This window comes from Thalassophryne amazonica, chromosome 14, assembly GCF_902500255.1.
Source record: "Thalassophryne amazonica chromosome 14, fThaAma1.1, whole genome shotgun sequence".
Taxonomy (NCBI): Eukaryota; Metazoa; Chordata; class Actinopteri; order Batrachoidiformes; family Batrachoididae; genus Thalassophryne; species Thalassophryne amazonica.
Window position 1 is genome coordinate 71,862,843 of NC_047116.1, and position 21,971 is coordinate 71,884,813.

General features: G+C 41.3%; 1 protein-coding gene across 1 annotated transcript in view; it reads right to left on the reverse strand.

The window, feature by feature from the left end:
- Positions 1–7,728: 7,728 nt before the first annotated feature.
- arl5a (ADP-ribosylation factor-like 5A) overlaps positions 7,729–21,971 on the reverse strand; it is a 70,934-nt gene continuing 56,691 nt past the window's right edge. The window contains exon 6 of the mRNA XM_034186663.1: positions 7,729–8,355. Coding sequence (XP_034042554.1) covers positions 8,307–8,355 — 49 coding nt within the window. The 3' untranslated portion in view covers positions 7,729–8,306. The remainder of the gene's footprint in view (positions 8,356–21,971) is intronic.

A 21,971-nucleotide genomic window follows, 5' to 3' on the forward strand; every position in this document is an offset into this window, starting at 1 on the left:
GACAGCAGCACGGCTGAAGCGGTCTCTCCTCTGTTTGGGTGATCGAACACTGTTCTGAACTCCCTCACAAACCCATCATATGTCTGAAGGAGCCGTGAATTCTGCTCCCAGAGCGCTGTAGCCCAAGCGCGTGCCTCACCGCGAAGCAGGTTTATTACATAAGCTATCTTGCTAGCATCGGTCGCGTACATGACAGGACGTTGTGCGAAGACGAGCGAACACTGCATAAGGAAGTCCGCGCACGTCTCCACACAACCTCCGTACGGCTCTGGAGGGCTTATGTATGCTTCCGGGGAAGGTGGGGGGGGTCGTTGAACGACCTGTGGAACGTCACTGTTACGCACAGGGTCGACAGGAGGGAGAGCCGCAGCAGCGCCCTGAGGGCGCGCCTCCACCTGCGCGGCGAGAGCCTCCACCCTGCGGTTAAGGAGGACGTTCTGCTCGGTCATTAGATCCAACCGAGCCGTGAAAGTGGTGAGGATCCGCTGCAACTCACCAATCACTCCTCTTGCGGACGCCTATGCGCCCTGTTCTTCCATTGGCCGTTCAACAGCCGGTTGACGCCCCTCGGGATCCATGACGTTGGCCGAGATATCCTGTTGGGAAAGTGTAGGAACACGGACCCACAACAGGGGGCGCAAATGAACGGACAATGGAGGAAGTCAAATAACAAAGCTTTACTGTTGTGAAACACGCACAACAAACACAACTGATTACAATGTCGAAATAAGCCAAATGTCAACAGTGTCGTGTGGGCAGGCTCGAAGATAGGAGACGTCTGTCCAAGTTGAACCGGAACCACCCGATTTCCTCCGCCACCGAACCCCGGGAATACTGGAGCCGCCAAGTCCCGAACTCCCAGGTGGCCACTGCCTCCGCTCGTCGGATCCGGTACTGCTGGCGAGGAACAGAAACAGTCAGGTGTGGGTGCGGCAGCACCCAGCAACACGTAGGGTGGAAACACCACCTCCACCTCTCGTCAGAAAAATACTGTAGTGTAAGAATGTGAGTACTTATCCAAAAAGGTCCAATACAGTCTCCAGCTGTACTACTCACTGTCTGCACACAAGCAACAAAGTATTACTGTCAGGAAGACAATAGAATCGGCTGAGAACGTTACCTCTTTGGTAGAGCGATATCTCGGCAATGAGGTGAAGATGCCGTCCTGCTGATATACCCCTGCAGATCCGATGATTGATGACAGCTGTCGCAGGTGATGGGTGACAGCTGTCACTCTGGCTGCTCCTGCAAGGCGGCAGCGCCCCCTAGTGCCTGGAGCCCGCACTCCAGGCAGGGCGCCCTCTGGTGGTGGTGGGCCAGCAGTACCTCCTCTTCAGCGGCCCACACAACACATGGTGCCTTACTGCCACCAACTGTTTGGGCGTGGAGCATGAATGGAATTAAATCTATGCTATATTAATAAGGAACTGGGGAGATAAGAAAGAGAAGAGGGGGATTACACTGTACTGCACCCTGTGGAATAAATTTGTTCTCTTTAAATATGCAGTTGCATGCCTCCAAGCTGGTGGTTTGAAGGTAGAAAATGAAAGTAATCAAAGCTGGTGACAAACACCCCTAGATCATATAGCTATGCTCCTCTTGTAAGTTATACAGGGGTGTTTATGTAATTTTATGTAAAATGTTGACTATCACTAGAAGTTTTATAATGTTTCAACTACAACTCCAATTCCAGTGAAGTTGGGATGTTGTATAAAACGTAAATAAAAACAGAATACAATGATTTGCAAATCCTCTTCAACCTATATTCAACTGAATACACCACAAAGTCAAGATATTTAATGTTCAAACTGATAAACGTTGTTTTTGTGCAAATATTTGCTCATTTTGAAATGAATGCCTGCAACACGTTTCAAAAAAGCTGGGACAGTGGTATGTTTACCACTGTGTTACATCACCTTTCCTTCTACCACCACTCAATAAGCGTTTGGGAACTGAGGACACTAATTGTTGAAGCTTTGTAGGTGGAATTCTTTCCCATTCTTGCTTGATGTACGACTTCAGTTGCTCAACAGTCCGGGGTCTCCGTTGTCGTATTTTGCACTTCATAATGAGCCACACATTTTCAATTTTCGACAGGTCTGGACTGCAGGCAGGCCAGTCTAGTACTCGCACTCTTTTACTACGAAGCCACGCTTTTGTAACACGTGCAGAATGTGGCTTGGCATTGTCTTACTGAAATAAGCAGGGACGTCCCTGAAAAAGATGTTGCTTGGATGGCAGCATGGGTTGCTTCAAAACCTGGATGTACCTTTCAGCACTGATGGTGCCATCACAGATGTGTAAGTTGCCCATGCCATGGGCACTAACACACCCCCATACCATCACAGATGCTGGCTTTTGAACGTTGCCCTGGTGGATCATCTTTTTCTCTTTTGTCCAGAGGACACGATGTCCATGATTTCCAAAAAACAATTTGAAATGTGGACTCATCAGACCACAGCACACTTATCCACTTTGCGTCTGTCCATTTCAAATGAGCTCGGGCCCACAGAAGGCGGCGGTGTTTCTGGATGTTGTTGATGTATGGCTTTTGCTTTGCATGGTAGAGTTTTAACTTGCATTTGTATATATAGCGACAAACTGTGTTAACTGACAATGGTTTTCTGAAGTGTTCCTGAGCCCATGCGGTAAGATCCTTTACACAATGATGTCAGTTTTTAATGCAGTGCCGCCTGAGGGATCGAAGGTCACAGGCATTCAGTGTTGGTTTGCAGCCTTGCCGCTTACATGTAGAAAGTTCTCCAGATTGTCTAAATCTTCTGATTATATTATGGACTGTAGATGATGGAATCCCTAAATTCCTTGCAATTGAACGTTGAGAAACATTGTTCTTAAACTGTTGGACTATTTTTTCACGCAGTTTTTAACAAAGTGGTGATCCTCGCCCCATCTTTGCTCATGAATGGCTGAGTCTTTTGGGGATGCTCCTTTTTTACTCAATCGTGACACTCACCTGTTTCCAATTAACCTGTTCACCTTATGGAATGTTCCAAACAGGTGTTCTTTGAGCATTCATCAACTTGCCCAGTCTTTCGTTGCCCTGTTCCAGCTTTTTTAAAATGTGTTGCAGGCATCCATTTCAAAATGAGCAAATAATTGCAAAAAAACAAAAAAGTCTATCAGTTTGAACATTAAATATCGTCTTTGTGATGTATTCAATTGAATATAGGTTGACGAGGATTTGCAAATCATTGTATTCTGTTTTTATTTACATTTCACACAACGTCCCGGCTTCAGTGGAATTGGGGTTGTAGTTTTACACTTATAAAGAAATTTATGAATAGTGACAAATATGTCATTTGGTTGGTGTAAAAACACGCACCTGTGAGAATGTAGGTGGTGGTGGTGGTGGGGGGCATGACTATGGCCAGTGTCCCGAAGGGGCAATGGTTAGATGCTGCAATTGTCGAGGAGAACACAGTGCTGCACAAAAAGGGTGTGAGATGCACAAACGTGCACCCGAGATACAGAGGGTCTGAGTGGAGGAAAAGCTCTCCTACGCTGAGGCTCTCAAGAAAGCTGGTACTAAAAGGGACACTGTGGAATCACCAAGAATGCCTGAACAGAGTCGGGATCAGGTTTCACAGTGAAGGCCTACGTAAGACACGTTTTTCAGTGGACAATGTGAAATTCAGCCCAGTCATCAAACAGAACAGAGAGGATTAAAATCATTATTAAAGCTGTACAATAATATCTTGATTTGGGGGAAATAAAATTAGAGGAAATAAATGAGATTCTTACAGCAGGAACACAAGATACAGTTATCATGTGGAGGATCACAATGGTTTTTACTATTTTACAGTGGAATGCCCAAAGCCTTTGTTCATATGGGTAGGAGTTTAAGAAATTTATTTAAGACAGGAATGCGAAATCATGTTATTTGTGTGCAAGAGACTTGGCTTAAGCCCCTTTCACACCGGGCCCACTTCCAGTTGCGTCGTGCGGCGTCATGATGATGCCACATGGAAGCAACTCAGTGCGGAAACTATGTAGCTCAATGCCACAACAGCGCGAGGGATGCAAAAGACGAAGCGAATCGGACGCCAAAAATTAATGTTTAATTTTTTCTGCGTCCTCCCCCTCGCTCCATTGACATGGTAAACAGTGCGTTACGCCAGAGCGAGAGAGTCTGCCACAGGCTTATCCAATAGTATTCACAGGCAAACTAGTGGAGCAATCCTGATACTCACACACTCTGAGTACGTGAGATTGTTATCAGAGGCCCTCCATCTGCTCACTTTCACTGATCGCTGTGCGTAATGGTGCAGGGCAAATTGGAGCTAGCAGCCAGGCGGCAATTCAAATGGGCCAACTAGTAACGCATCACTCCTAAAAACAATCTTTGGTTTATTACGTGAGATAAATCTGCCCTACAATTGGATTTTGGAAAACCATGTGACGGTGAACCAATTCCGATTGGACATTCACACTGTGCACATCTTCACACAGCTTCTCCCTTACCAAAAAGTAGTACATGCAAGTATGTGTCAAGTATACTTCCAGTTTACTTTTTATATACTTCTCAGTACTATTTTTTGGTAAAGGCTATGAGGAGTACAAAGATGTTGGACGGCTGGCTCGAAGGTCCACGGAGTTAACTTTTCAGCAAAAAAAGTAGGTTTCTATCTCATATCATTAAAAAGTTATTTATAATTTAGTAAAGCTTGATCTCAGCCATAGTATACGACGGCATCTGCCCCAGAGGGCTAAAAAGGCGGGGGTCGGGGGGTGGAGCCCCCCAGAAACGGAAAAGTTTTAGTCATGCTCATGCTCCCAAGAACCATTCTACTGAAGAAAGTCTGAAGGACATGGTTAGATGGCGAGGAGCTTTTCCAGGCATGTGAGAGGTAAATTAAGAAAAATGCTTAAAAACGCGGGGGTCTGGGGGGAGGTGCTCCCCCAGAAGCTGAAAGGTTTTTGCCATGCTAATGCTCCCCCGAAGCATTTACTCAAAATAAAGTCTGAAGGACCTAAATGACATGGTGAAATGCTGATGAGCTTCACTCATTCATGTCTGTGACATATGCATATTACTGTATTCGTTGTCTTTCTGATGCCTGATTGTTTTTTTTCCTCTTATTGAAGTGCAGCTCCATCCAGAGATGGGCATGATGTCTATTTCTGTGGCCCTCCTATCCTGTGCACCAGCAACATTTCCTGTATATTCATTTTGTGAATTGTTTTGTAAATCGTGTCAGTAGCATATGGCCCAATCAGAAGGTCACCCCTTTGAGGGAGTTTTTCCTTACCACTGTCGACTGTGTGCTAGAGGTGGGCGGATCAATCCTAATATCGATAATATCGATACCAAAGCTGGTATTGATATTGAATGATCCTCGTATAAAAAGATCGCTACTCAAGCTTTTTTTCTCTCCTGCAAGCACTGACTGCTGCGCACGCAGATTCATCAAAGTCTACTCTGTCTGTAATAGCAGCGCTGCACTGTGTCACACAACACGGAGCAGCGCACCCTCCCCCCTCTGGTCTTTTGTTGTTGCTCCGTCACGTGGCTCAGTGGCGCCAGCCAACAGCCATGCAGGTAGGCTCAGCCTGGCCCGCCCACTCAGCGTTCTCCTTGAGTCAGCCCTCTACCTCAGGAGATTTTGTTTTGTGTTGAGTGATATTTTTTAAACAAAAATGTTGATTGTGATATTTTGTTGTCACTTACAATGTTTGGTGAAATTTTATCCTAGGTCTTTTGGCTCCTTTGGATCTATGAAGCTTAAATATGAAAAAGTATCGGTATCGGCAATACTGGGCCAGTATTTACTTGGTATTGGATCAAGACCAAAATTCCCAGTCTCGCCCACCTCTACTGTGTGCTTGCTCTGGGAGTTGGTAAGGCTAGATCTTGTGTGGCGCACCTTGAAGCAACTTTGTAATTTGGCGCTATATAAATTAAAATAAATTGAAACTGAAAAATTGCAACTGAGTTGAATGAAATATTCAAAGCCTAAAAATATAAAGCCTCAAATAGATCCTTGTCATTTGATATTTTTTAAATCTATAAACAGAAGAAGAGGAAAAGGAACTTACATTTTGGTGTGCGTCACTGGTCCTTTGAGGTCAAGAGGTTCCAAACAGTCCAACACAAACATTAAATAGCAATCCGATCCAAAATTGTTAGGTTAACTTGCAAAAAGATAGTTCAAAAACAATCCAATCTAAAATTGCTCGTGTACAGATGACCGTCTGCTTTCCTCAGTCCAGTGAAAAACCATGACAGAAATCTGTCTCGCTCTTCATCCAAGAGCATTTCTACCTCAGCTAGAGACAGCCCAACGATTACTGCAAATGCATCCAGATGGCTTATAGTGTAGTGGATTGTCGGTTTTTTTAGAAGAATGAGCACCATCAATAAGTTCATTCAAATCATCCTGTGTCACCAAAATAATGCAATCGTGCAATGGTGCAAAATGTATGGAACCAAAATTGCACTGTAAATGGAACAAAATGGCAAACGGGACATGAGATACAAAGCTCCAAAGGACAAGCATCTACACTGAACAAAAATATAAACGCAACATTGTTTTTGCTCCCATTTTTCATGAGCTAAACTCAAAGATCTAAAACATTTGCTACATACACCAAAGACCTATTTCTCTCAAATATTGTTCACAAATCTGTCTCGATCTGTTCATGAGCACTTCTCCTTTGGCAAGATAATCCATGCCACCTCACAGGTGTGGCATATCAAGATACTGATTAGACAGCATGATTATTGCACAGGTGTACCTAAAGCTGGCCACAATAAAAAGCCACTCTGAAATGTTGAGTTTTATCACACAGCACAAAGTCACAGATGTCACAAGTTTTGAGGGAGTGTGCAATTGGCATACTGACTGCAGGAATGTCCACCAGAGCTGTTGCCCGTGAACTGAATGTTTATTTCTGTGCCATAAGCCGTCTCCATTTGAGAGTATTTGGCAGTACATCCAACCAGCCTCACAACCGCAGACCACGTGTAACCACAACATCCCAGGACCTCCACATGCAGCATGTTCACCTTCAAGCTCACAAGCTTGAAGGTGAGCAAAAACAAAAGTTTTGTTTGTTTTTGTTCACTGTATTTAGGCATTATATAAATTGTGTTATGTCGTTGTAGGAAGTGTTGCTCATTTTAACAATGTCAAGAAACTAAACTACATTTTGATGATTGTTACATGATTCCTTTCTACTCGTATTTCCTGCAACTCTAGAATCCACGCTAGCCAATGAATCCAAGTTAATATTGCCTTCATTCACTAAAAAGATAAAATACAAACTTTAAAGGGCCCCCTTTCTACTTTGATATATTTAATCAAGCAACTTTATTTAAAATTAGCAGAGTGTAAACATGTCCTTCGGACAGGTGGTGAATGCCTGAAAAGAATGCAGTTTAGAAATTATCTGGGCAATAGACAACCTCCCCACAGCTCTGCAAATATTGCCATTTGCTCTGAACTGCTACTGTGTCTTGATCACATTTTAGAGCTGGTCTAATCTCACTGAATCCACCCATTTTCTGGTCTATTCCTGCAGCTGCTCCTCATGATCCCTGAAATGCATCAGATACCATAATCTCGTGTAACACATACATTCACCCCCCCCCCCCCCCCCCCCCCCCAAAAAATGCACTAAATTTCAAAACTCACAGAATTAAGAAATACAAATTTCAGAACAGTTATCTAGTTTGAGTCACCTGAAAAATAGTCAAACTGCAATCCACATGAAACAGATAACACTTTTATTGATTCATATGGACTGAAACAGAGAGGCTACCCTATTGCCTGCATGTGTCAGGTACAGTCAGGCATTACTGCATGAACATTCATCCTCAGGCACCATGATGAAGAGAATACTGGGCTGTGCACACAGGGGAGGGCAATAAAAACCACCACAGCCAGTCCGACAATACTGCAAGGCCACATTGGGCTTGACTCGTATAGAGCTGAAGACGAAGTCTGTGAACAGTCTCACCTTGGCATCTTAGCCATCGTCAGTTTGTTATTAAAAGGAAAACCGTGCAGAAAATGAATTATAAATAATTCCAGTCTCTTATCTTGTCCAATATCCTCAGGAAAAGGGTTTATTTTTGTTCCAATTTCAGGTGCATTTTTTAAAATAAATAATCACACAAGAAAATTACATCCTGGCAGCAGTGCATCCACGCTGGCTTTAGAGGAAACAGGAGAGGATCATCCAACAACCGTCAACACCCAGTCCTCGTCCTCCTTAAACTCATGTCCAGAGGCAGGAAACAAAATGGACAGGAAAGGCGCATGCCTAGTCAAAGTAAAAGGTCATCATCTCCCACGTAGCCGTGACATCATCCACTCAAGACCCTGGCACAACCTGGAGGTAAAGATGATATTGAGGACATCAACAAAGGACAAGGAAATGCAAACAGAAAAGACACACAGAGGCTTCAGAGAAATCCAGCATACAAAATGATGAGTGAAGACTGGGAGTAAACATTTATAATCAATTAACTTTTTATAAAGCAACTACCATATTAATATGCACATTTTTAGTCAAAAACACTGATTTCTTGTTTAGTTGCCAAAACATTTTGGCGATCAAACAAGTTTCATCTGCACTCTAAAGCTGGTCACATAAGACAACAATACGGTGTGATCAATTCAAAATCAAATCAAATCAATTTTATTTATATAGCGCCAAATCACAACAAACAGTTGCCCCAAGGCGCTTTATATTGTAAGGCAAAGCCATACAATAATTACTGAAAAACCCCAACGGTCAAAACGACCCCCTGTGAGCAAGCACTTGGCGACAGTGGGAAGGAAAAACTCCCTTTTAACAGGAAGAAACCTCCAGCAGAACCAGGCTCAGGGAGGGGCAGTCTTCTGCTGGGACTGGTTGGGGCTGAGGGAGAGAACCAGGAAAAAGACATGCTGTGGAGGGGAGCAGAGATCAATCACTAATGATTAAATGCAGAGTGGTGCATACAGAGCAAAAAGAGAAAGAAACACTCAGTGCATCATGGGACCCCCCCAGCAGTCTAAGTCTATAGCAGCATAACTAAGGGATGGTTCAGGGTCACCTGATCCAGCCCTAACTATAAGCTTTACCAAAAAGGAAAGTTTTAAGCCTAATCTTAAAAGTAGAGAGGGTGTCTGTCTCCCTGATCCGAACTGGGAGCTGGTTCCACAGGAGAGGAGCCTGAAAGCTGAAGGCTCTGCCTCCCATTCTACTCTTACAAACCCTAGGAACTACAAGTAAGCCTGCAGTCTGAGAGCGAACCGCTCCATTGGGGTGATATGGTACTATGAGGTCCCTAAGATAAGATGGGACCTGATTATTCAAAACCTTATAAGTAAGAAGAATTTTAAATTCTATTCTAGAATTAACAGGAAGCCAATGAAGAGAGTCCAATATGGGTGAGATATGCTCTCTCCTTCTAGTCCCCGTCAGTACTCTAGCTGCAGCATTTTGTGTTAACTGAAGGCTTTTCAGGGAACTTTTAGGACAACCTGATAATAATGAATTACAATAGTCCAGCCTAGAAGAAATAAATGCATGAATTAGTTTTTCAGCATCACTCTGAGACAAGACCTTTCTAATTTTAAAAAGCAGTCTTACATATTTGTTTAATATGCGCTTTGAATGACATATCCTGATCAAAAATGACTCCAAGATTTCTCACAGTATTACTAGAGGTCAGGGTAATGCCATCCAGAGTAAGGATCTGGTTAGACACCATGTTTCTAAGATTTGTGGGGCCAAGTACAATAACTTCAGTTTTATCTGAGTTTAAAAGCAGTAAATTAGAGGTCATCCATGTGTTTATGTCTGTAAGACAATCCTCTAGTTTAGCTAATTGGTGTGTGTCCTCTGGCTTCATGGATAGATAAAGCTGGGTATCATCTGCGTAACAATGAAAATTTAAGCAATGCCGTCTAATAATACTGCCTAAGGGAAGCATGTATAAAGTGAATAAAATTGGTCCTAGCTCAGAACCTTGTGGAACTCCATAATTAACCTTAGTCTGTGAAGAAGATTCCCCATTTACATGAACAAATTGTAATCTATTAGATAAATATGATTCAAACCATCACATCGCAGTGCCTTTAATACCTATGGCATGCTCTAATCTCTGTAATAAAATTTTATGGTTAACAGTATCAAAAGCAGCACTGAGGTCTAACAGAACAAGCACAGAGATGAGTCCACTGTCTGATGCCATAAGAAGATCACTTGTAACATTCACTAATGCTGTTTCTGTACTATGATGAATTCTAAACCCTGACTGAAACTCTTCAAATAGACCATTCCTCTGCAGATCAGTTAGCTGTTTTACAACTACCCTTTCAAGAATTTTTGAGAGAAAAGGAAGGTTGGAGATTGGCCTATAATTAGCTAAGATAGCTGGGTCAAGTGATGGCTTTTTAAGTAATGGTTTAATTACTGCCACCTTAAAAGCCTGTGGTACATAGCCAACTAATGAAGATAGATTGATCATATTTAAGATCGAAGCATTAAATAATGGTAGGGCTTCCTTGAGCAGCCTGGTAGGAATGGGTCTAATAGACATGTTGATGGTTTGGAGGAAGTAACTAATGAAAATAACTCAGAACAATCGGAGAAAGTCTAACCAAATACCGGCATCACTGAAAGCAGCCAAAGAGAACGATATGTCTTTGGGATGGTTATGAGTAATTTTTTCTCTAATAGTTAAAATTTTATTAGCAAAGAAAGTCATGAAGTCATTACTAGTTAAAGTTAAAGGAATACTCAGCTCAATAGAGCTCTGACTCTTTGTCAGCCTGGCTACAGTGCTGAAAAGAAACCTGGGGTTGTTCTTATTTTCTTCAATTAGTGATGAGTAGTAAGATGTCCTAGCTTTACGGAGGGATTTTTTTTATAGACCAACAGACTCTTTTTCCAGGCTAAGTGAAGATCTTCTAAATTAGTGAGACGCCATTTCCTCTCTAACTTACGGGTTATCTGCTTTAAGCTGCGAGTTTGTGAGTTATACCACGGAGTCAGGCACTTCTGATTTAAGATTTTTTCAGAGGAGCTACAGCATCCAAAGTTGTCCTCAATGAGGATATAAAACTACTGACGAGATAATCTATCTCACTCAGAGTTTAGGTAGCTACTCTGCCCTGTGTTGGTATATGGCATTGGAGAACATAAAGAAGGAATCATATCCTTAAACCTAGTTACAGCGCTTTCTGAAAGACTTCTAGTGTAATGAAACTTATTCCCTACTGCTGGGTAGTCCATCAGAGTAAATGTAAATGTTATTAAGAAATGATCAGACAGAAGGGGGTTTTCAGGGAATACTGTTAAGTCTTCAATTTCCATACCATAAATCAGAACAAGATTTAAGGTATGATTAAAGTGGTGGGTGGACTCATTTACATTTTGAGCAAAGCCAATCGAGTCTAACAATAGATTAAATGCAGTGTTGAGGCTGTCATTCTCAGCATCTGTGTGGATGTTAAAATCGCCCACTATAATTATCTTATCTGAGCTAAGTGCTAAGTCAGACAAAAGGTCCGAAAATTCACAGAAACTCACAGTAACGACCAGGTGGACGATAGATAACAACAAATAAAACTGGTTTTTGGGGCTTCCAATTTGGATGGACAAGACTAAGAGTCAAGCTTTCAAATGAATTAAAGCTCTGTCTGGGTTTTTGATTAATTAATAAGCTGGAGTGGAAGATTGCTGCTAATCCTCCACCTCAGCCCGTGCTACGAACGTTCTGGCAGTTAGTGTGACTCGGGGGTGTTGACTCATTTAAACTAACATTTATCCTGCTGTAACCAGGTTTCTGTAAGGCAGAATAAATCAATATGTTGATCAATTATTATATCATTTACTAACAGGGACTTAGAAGAGAGAGATCTAATGTTTAATAGACCACATTTAACTGTTTTAGTCTGTGGTGCAGTTGAAGGTGCTATATTATTTTTTTCTTTTTGAATTTTTATGCTTAAATAGATTTTTGCTGGTAATTGGTGGTCTGGGAGCAGGCACCGTCTCTACGGGGATGGGGTAATGAGGGGATGGCAGGGGGAGAGAAGCTGCAGAGAGGTGTGTAAGACTACAACTCTGCTTCCTGGTCCCAACCCTGGATAGTCACGGTTTGGAGGATTTAAGAAAATTGGCCAGATTTCTAGAAATGAGAGCTGCTCCATCCAAAGTGGGATGGATGCCATCTCTCCTAACAAGACCAGGTTTTCCCCAGAAGCTTTGCCAATTATCTATGAAGCCCACCTCATTTTTTGGACACCACTCAGACAGCCAGCAATTCAGGGAGAACATGCGGCTAAACATGTCACTCCTGGTCCGATTGGGGAGGGGCCCAGAGAAAACTACAGAGTCCGACATTGTTTTTGCAAAGTTACACACCGATTCAATATTAATTTTAGTGACCTCCGATTGGTGTTTCCGGGTGTCATTACTGCCGACGTGAATTACAATCTTACCAAATTTACGCTTAGCCTTAGCCAGCAGTTTCAAATTTCCTTCAATGTCGCCTGCTCTGGCCCCCAGAAGACAAGTGACTATGGTTGCTGGTGTCGCTAGCTTCACATTTCTCAAAACAGAGTCGCCAATAACCAGAGTTTGATCCTCGGTGGGTGTGTCGCCGAGTGGGGAAAAATGGTTAGAGATGTGAACGGGTTGGCGGTGTATACGGGGCTTCTGTTTAGGACTACGCTTCCTCCTCACAGTCACCCAGCCGGCCTGCTTTCCCGGCTGCTCGGGATCTGCTGGAGGGGAACTAACGGCGGCTAAGCTACCTTGGTCCGCACCGACTACAGGGGCCTGGCTAGCTGTAGGATTTTCCAAGGTGCGGAGCCGAGTCTCCAATTCGCCCAGCCTGGCCTCCAAAGCTACGAATAAGCTACACTTATTACAAGTACCATTACTGCTAAAGGAGGCCGAGGAATAACTAAACATTTCACACCCAGAGCAGAAAAGTGCAGGAGAGACAGGAGAAGCCGCCATGCTAAACCGGCTAAGAGCTAGTAGCTGCGCTAAGCTAACGGATTCCTAAAAACACACAAAGTGAATAATGTGTAAATAATGTGATCCTGACATATCAGATTCATCAATGCAATGCAAATGAACCAAGATTCAACTGTAACTTTTTAAACAGACTAATGCACCAGTAACCTGCAAGATTAAATAAACCTGATCTTATAGAAAATAGACCAAGTTTATGTTTATAACCATGCCTCATTCAATTTATGAAATAAAGCCTGTGTGTGTGCTGCAGTAAATAAGTACATTTGCTCGAGTAATGTAAAGGGTGAGTATTAAAGCAACTAATTAAAATGAATGCATCAATAACACTATGTAACAAATTTTTATTTTTGTTTTGTTCCTGGGTACACAGTGTTTTCCTAAGCTGTTATGCCTTAAATAAATAGAAAATAGCTGTTATTCCACAGAAACTTTGCTTCTGTAATCAGGACAATGATATTTTGAAATTTGTTTAAGAATATTCTCGATTCGCCTTCACTAGTACTGAGTAGTCTTCTAGAATATTCTTTAACCGCTAGAACTGTCCAGAATTTTCTAGAAGTTTCCAGAATTATCTAGAAATTTCAAGAAACTTTTAGAACTTTCTAGAACGTAAAAAAAAAAAAAAAAAAAAAAAAAAAAAATCAAAGTTTGTGCTGAATGTAGTCATTTTTCCATAGACTTTAGACATAAGCAGTTGAAATATAACACTTAGAAGTCAGGAACAAAAATTGTGTTACATAGTGTTACAATACAACTAATGAATGTCGAGTGCCATGGTAAGAATATTTGTAGCAGTTGGAAGATGGAACACACCATTTTACTAGATACATTCAACAAATTAAAAAACTTTTCCACTGCACTAAAGAAAAACATTCATATTTGTTTTATATGACACCTAAATAGATCCTCATCATGTGATGTTTTACTTAATATTTGACAGGTGTTTCTTCTTGGAAAAGGCAGCAGAGAGCAGCAGCGCGCAGAGCTGTCTATTTACTCTGGTCTGCAAGCAACTCGCCAACATGGCTGAGCAGAGTCAGAGCTGCTGCTGAGGAACTTGTCGGTGTGTGTGGAAAGTGAGGAACTGAGGAAGTATACAAAGTCTTTTTTTTTTTTTTTTTGGAAGTACACGAAGTCAGTGCACAACGTCATGGACTACACTGTCAGAATTATTTTTGAACTAACTCTTTTTCCAAGTTGACTGAGAACAACTTTTGGACTCCTATTTAAAGTTCCTGTTGGACTGTTGATGTAAAACACCTGTGACAAACACCAAAATGTAAGTCCCTTTTATGTTGTTTATAAATTAATAAAATATCAAATTACAAGGATCTATTTTAGCCGTTATATAAAACAAATAAGGAACATTTTTACATTCTTTCAATAGAACAAATATTTAATTTGGTGAAAGCTGGAATGTACCATTCAACGAGGCGAATGGAACATTCCATCTTTCATCTCATGAAACACTCATACAACTGAACTCAAACATTCATTATTTGTGTATCAAGTGACATACAATCAAATGACAAGCATCCATTTAGATGTCATAAAATTTAACAATGAATATTATTTTGCAATGGGTTGGCCTATGTCAGTACTGTTCCAAACTGTTATTTGATGTAAAAGCTTTTATACTTAAATAACATTTTTAATGTAGGGGTTTATTTGTATTAGAATATTCCTTTCATTATGTTAAAAGATCTGAGGATTTTTTCTTGATACTTCTTATGATGAAATATGCAAAGGATGCCCCCAAGTGGTGCCAGGTAGGGGCATGGCCACCAGGCTCTAATCCCTATGGATCCAAAATATTTGTATTCATCTAGCTTTATAACTTTCCCACAGTCATTTATTACTTGAAATAGAGAGCAAAAAAATTCCTTTACACGAGAGGGGTGCAAGCCCATGCTGTTGACTGCACTCCTAATAAGGCCACATTGTCTCACACTGTGCAAACAGATCATAGTGTGAAGTCATCATACATAACAGTAGAGAAAATTTAAACTTAATTTAAAAAATAACCGTAACTCCTAACATGGCTACACTACATACACAAATAGAGTTTGTATTATTGATACAGCTATGTACAGATATCCACTTTATTAACTAAATTTCATTTCAAATTATGGCTGACAGGCAGAAAGAACAGAGGGATTGGAAGCAGTGATTCACAATGGATTATCCTGAAAACAATGTCAATGTTTTACAACTCGTGTGTCACGTAATGCAATGGGACTGGACCACAGTTTAAGGATCAAATCTAACATTTTATGCAATTGAGAGATGAGTGTCACAATAGTGTTTGCAGTTCACAGAAAGAGCACTTTTCTTTTCTTTTTTCTTTTAAATGAATGAAATAAATATTAAAAAGAAAAGAAAGAAAGAAAGAAAGAAAAATAAATGTTGATCCAGTTGATCATTTAAAATCTCATCCAACTTTAAGTTTCCCATGAATGAATTTGTGAACTTTAAGCAAATAATCACACATATATCAATTGTTAAAGTTTACATAAACTGTCATTTTAAACATTAACTATTAGACATTATTTATGAAAGCTGAGAAAACTTTAAGAATAAAAATGGAGTAATTTTTACAGGTAATGAATTTTTCCCTCTCTCTCTCTCTCTCTCTCTCACACACACACAAAAATTAGAATATCATGAGTAAGTTCAAATTTTTGTCAGACATTTCAGAAAATGAAAAATTACATATTTTAGACTCATTACACATAAACTAAAATGTTTCAAGCATTTTTTTTTTATTAAGTTTTGACAACTACAGCCTCCTGCTTCAAAAAATAAAATGTGTATCTCAAAATATTATAATATTTTATTTGAAGTCACTATTTACAGTTGTGCTAAAATGATTACATACCCTGGCAGAATTTTAGAATTTTTTTGGCCATTTTTCAGAGAACATGAATGATAAATTTTGGACTTTTTTCCCCACTCATGGCTAGTGGTTGGGTGAACAACTATGTTTACACTTTTTAAATCATAATGACAACAGAAACTACCTATATTACCTTGATCAAACGTTTACATACAGTGGGGGAAATAATCGACTGTCAATTTTGCAGGTTTTCCCACCCACAAAGAATGGAAAAGTCTGTAATTTTTATCATAGGTACAGTAGTATTCAGAATAATAGTAGTACTATGTGACTAAAAAGATTAATCCAGGTTTTGAGTATATTTCTTATTGTTACATGGGAAACAAGGTACCAGTAGATTCAGTAGATTCTCACAAATCCAACAAGACCAAGCATTCATGATATGCACACTCTTAAGGCTATGAAATTGGGCTATTAGTAAAAAAAACTAGAAAAGGGGGTGTTCACAATAATACTAGCATCTGCTGCTGACGCTACAAACTCAAAGCTATTATGTTCAAACTGCTTTTTTAGCAATCCTGTGAATCACTAGTATTTAGTTGTATAACCACAGTTTTTCATGATTTTTTCACATCTGCGAGGCATTAATTTTGTTGGTTTGGAACCATGATTATGCTCATTTACAAGTGTGCTTGGGGTTATTGTCTTGTTGAAACACCCATTTCAAGGGCATGTTCTCTTCAGCATAAGGCAACATGACCTCTTCAAGTATTTTGACATATCCAAACTGATCCATGATACCTGGTATGCGATATATAGGCCCAACACCATAGTAGGAGAAACATGCCCATATCATGATGCTTACACCACCATGCTTCACTGTCTTCACTGTGAACTGTGGCTTGAATTCAGAATTTGGGGGTCATCTCACAAACTGTCTGCGGCCCTTGGACCCAAAAAGAACAATTTTACTCTCATCAGTCCACAAAATATTCCTTCATTTCTAGGCCAATTGATGTGTTCTTTGGCAAATTGTAACCTCTTCTGCACGTCTTTTATTTAATAGAGGGACTTTGCGGGGGATTCTTGCAAATAAATTAGCTTCATACAGGCGTCTAACTGTCACAGCACTTACAGGTTTTCAATTTCAATTTATTTCATTTATATAGCGCCAAATCACAACCGAGTTGCCTCAAAGCGCTTCACACAGGTAAGGTCAAACCTTACCAACCCCCAGAGCAACAGTGGTAAGGAAAAACTCCCTCTGAGGAAGAAACCTCAAGCAGACCAGACTCAAAGGGGTGACCCTCTGCTTGGGCCATGCTACAAAACAAATTACAGAACAATTCATAGAACAATTCATGGACGAATATACAAGAAATGCTATTGGCGCACAGGACAGGAGGATCGCCAACACGAACACAACTCCCATCTCTGGATGGAGCTGCACCTTAAACAGAGAAAAAACAGAATCAGGCATCAGAAAGACAAGAAATACTGTATAATTTGTCAGCATTAAACAACAAGAAAAACAGAGAAATACTAAGGTGATCGCCAGCCACTAGCCCTAAACTTCACTAAAAGAACCAGAATTTAGGTAAAGTTGAGGCCGCAGGAGGAGCTCCTCCCGAGTGACCGAGCTCGGAGTCGAGCCGCTGCTCCTCCACGTGGAAAGGAGTCAGTTGAGGTGGCTCGGGCATCTTTTCCGGATGCCCCCTGGACGCCTCGCTGGAGAGGTGTTCCGGGCACGTCCCATTGGGAGGAGGCCCCGGGGAAGACCCAGGACACGCTGTAAGGATTACATCTCTCGGCTGGCTTGGGAACGCCTTGGGGTTCCCCCGGAGGAGCTGGGGGAGGTGTGTGTGGATCGGGAGGTCTGGGCGGCTTTGCTTGAGATGCTCCGGATAAAGCGGAAGAAAATGGATGGATGGATGGATGAGGCCGCGGCCCATTCCAATTACTAATAAAATTAATTAAAAGAGTAAAAAGCATAAAACAAAACTGTACCAGTATGCTAGCCATATGAAAGGGAAAATAAGTGCGTCTTAAGTCTGAACTTGAAAGTCTCCACAGAATCTGACTGTTTTATTGACGCAGGGAGATCATTCCACAGAACAGGAGCATGATCAATCAATCAATCAATCAACTTTTTTCTTGTATAGCGCCAAATCACAACAAACAGTTGCCCCAAGGCAAGGCATGATAAGAGAAAGCTCTGTGACCCGCAGACTTCTTATTCACCTTAGGGACACAAAGTAGTCCTGTACCCGAAGAACGTAAAACCCGGGCCAGTACGTAAGGTTTAATTAGGTCAGCTAGGTAGGAGGCTGCCAGTCCATGAATAATTTTATATGTTAGTAGCAGAACCTTAAAATCTGATCTCACTGGGACAGGAAGCCAGTGAAGGGATGCCAAAATGGGTGTAATGTGGTCGAACTTTCTGCTTCGTGTCAAAAGTCTGGCTGCAGCATTTTGAACCAATTGGAGACCCCTAATGCTAGACTGCAGTAAACCAGAAAATAGAACATTGCAGTAGTCCAATCTAGAAGAGATGAATGCATGGATCAGGGTCTCAGCATCAGCCATAGACAGGATGGGACGAATCTTCGCTTTATTTCGCAGGTGGAAGAAAGCAGTCCTAGTAATATTTCTGATGTGGAGGCCAAAGGACAACGAAGGATAAAAAATTACCCCAAGGTTCCTCACTTTGTCAGTGTGATGTATGACACACGAGCCGAGGCTGAGCGTTAACTGGTCAAATTGATGCTGTTGTCTCACTGGACCAAGAACCATCATTTCAGGCTTAGAGTTTAAAACAGGTAACTTCAGAATGTTGATCATCCTGGAGCTGATCAATGGGTGAGCCTTTGCTATTCTGGTTATTCTTCTATCCATTTTGATGGTTGTTTTCCGTTTTCTTCCAAACGTCTCTTTTTTTTTGTCCATTTTAAAGCATTGGAGATGATTGTAGATGAACAGCCTATAATTTTTTGCACCTGCATATAAGTTTTCCCCTCTCCAATCAACTTTTTAATCAAACTACGCTGTTCTTCTGAACAATGTCTTGAATGTCCCATTTTCCTCAGACTTTCAAAGAGAAAAGCATGCTCAACAGGTGCTGGCTTCATCCTTACATAAGGGACACCTGATCCACACCTGTTTGTTCCACAAAATTGACGAACTCACTGACTGAATGCCACACTACTATTATTGTGAACCCCCCCCCTTTTCTGCTTTTTTTTTTTTTTTATGAATAGCCCAATTTCATAGCCTTAAGAGTGTGTATATCATGAATGCTTGGTCTTGTTGGATTTGTGAGAATCTACTGAATCTACTGGTACCTTGTTTCCCATGTAATATACTCAAAACCTGGATTAATCTTTTTAGTCACATAGCACTACTATTATTCTGAACACTACTGTACACTTCAACTGTGAGAGACAGAATCTAAAAAAAAAAAAAAAAAAAAAAAAAAAAAAATCAAGAAAATCACGTTTTATGTTGTTTTTAAATAATTAATTTGCATTTTATTGCATGAAATAAGTATTTGATCCACTAGAAAAACAGACCTTAACATTTGTCTGCAATTACAGAGGTCAAATGCTTCCTGTAGTTCTTGACCAAGTTTTCACACACTGCAGCAGGGATTTTGGTCCACTCCTCCATACAGATTTTCTCCACATCTTTCAGGTTTGGAGTTTCAGCTCCCTCCAAAGATTTTCTACTGAGTTCAGGTCTGGAGACTGGCTAGGTCACTCCAGGACCTTGAAATGCTTCGTACAGAGCCACTGTTTAGTTGCCCTGGCTGTGTGTTTGGGGCCACTGTCACGCTGGAAGACCCAGCCACAACCCATCTTCAATGCTCTTACTGAGGGAAGGAGGTTGTTTGCCAAAATCTTGTGATACATGACCCCATCCATCCTCCCTTAAACATGGTGCAGTTGTCCTGTCCCCTTTGCAGAAAAGCACCCCCAAAGTATGATGTTTCCACCCCCATGCTTCACGGTTGGGACAGTGTTCTTGGGGTTGTTCTCATCTTCCAAACACGGCGAGTGGAGTTGATTCCAGAAAGCTCTATTTTGGTCTCATCTGACCACATTACCTTCTCCCATACCTCCTCTGGATCATCCAGATGGTCACTGGTGAACTTCAAACGGGCCTGGACATGTGCTGGCATGAGCAGGGGGACCTTGCTGCCCTGCAGGATTTTAAACTATGACAGCATTGTGTGTTACTAAAGTAATCTTTGTGACTGTAGTTCCAGCTCTCTTCAGGTCATTGACCAGGTCCTCCCATGTAGTTCTTGACTTTCTCAGAATCATCCTTAACCCAAGAAGTGAGATCCTGCATGGAATCCCAGACCGAGAAAGATTGACAGTCATCTTGCGTTTCTTCCATTTTCTAATAATTACACCAACAGTTATCTTCTCACCAAGCTGCTTGCCTGTTGTCCTGTAGTCCAGCCCAGCCTTGTGCAGGTCTACAGTTTTGTCTCTGGTGTCCTTAGAAAGCTCTTTGGTCTTGGCCATGGTGGATAGGTTGGAGTATGATTGATTGAGTGTGTGGACAGGTGTCTTTATACAGGTAACAAGTTCAAACAGGTGCAGTCTGAGAGAGAATTCTTGCTGGTTGGTAGGTGATTAAATACTTATTTCATGCAAGAAAATGCAAATTAATTATTTAAAAATCATACAATGCGATTTTCTGGATTTTTTTTTTTTTTTTTTTTAGATTCTGTCTCTCACAGCTGAAGTGTACCTATGATAAAAATTACAGACCTCTCCATTCTTTGTAGGTGGGAAAACCTGCAAAATTGACAGTGGATCAAATACTTATTTCCCCCACTGTACCTCTGTTCTTAATACAGTGTATTGCCCACTTTAACACTGTTGTGTTATCAATCATATTCTCTAAAAAATGGCCAAAAAAAAAGCCCCTAAAATTCTGTCAGGGTATGTAATCGTTTGAGCACAACTGTATGCACTATGAAGCAGGGGTGGTGGCCAACTGGTTAAGCCTCGGTCCCACCGAGTGAAGAAGGATGAAGAAGGAGTCACGCACCCTGTTTTTTTTTTGTTTTGTGAGCTATCATGGCAGTATAGTGGCTCAGAGTGGCTCTTAGAGGCATTATCTTCACTTAACGAGGCTCCTCTCTGAGCGTGGCGCTAATTTCAAGATGTTCAAAATTTAGCAACAACAGCGTGGCGCAGTTTGTGTTCGAGTTACTGCAATGGCTTAGAGGCATTTGCGTGGTGCTTACGAGTCTGCAAAAAGTCCATTATCCGTGCGCCTGGCACCTTCGCAGGACCTGAGACGCTCCTCCTCTTGCACACACAATTGCACCTGCTCTGTGCGCTGGACTCTATATATTTTGTAGTGGATTAATCATTTTCTGCCAAACCTTGGATGTTGAAAACACTTCTAATCACTTCTGGCATCACAGAGGACTGTTTCATCTGGCCACTTTTTTTCCTCTCTTTCCTGCTCCATGTGGGATGTATTTTGAACAGCTTAAGGTAATTATTTTTAATGTTTTTTATAGCTTGATAAAACAGTTCCTAGCTGTAAAAGTATGTTTGTATGTTGATGTCTGTTGTATGTAAAAGTATGTTAATTTAATATCTTGTTAATGGATCACATGAGCTCCGCTGTGTGTGCGCACTGAGGCAGGACCTGAGAGGCTATTTTTGGAGTGGCTCTCTTGCGCACACAATTCCACCGGCTCTGTGCGCTGGACTCTATAAAAAATAATTATTTTGTAGCGGATTAATCATTTTCTGTCAAACCTTGGATGCCGAAAATACCTCTAATCACTTCTGGAATTAATGGATCACATGAGCTCTGCTGTGTGTGTGCACTGAGGCAGTGACTCATCACGCTTCAAACGAGCATTTAGGCAGAACGCCAGCTCACAAAAGAGTGATATTTCAGTCAATATTGGACGAACACAAAGTTAAAATTTGGGTGACTGCGTGAAAGTGGATGTGTGTTTAAAGCCATGGAAGATAACAACTCCAGTGGAGCAGCTAAGAGCAGGAGCTGTGCGGCAACACAGGTGGAGAGCGCGCAAAAGATCGATTTTAAAGACATAACACAAAGTTAAAAGTTGTATCATGGTGACGTAAGCTGC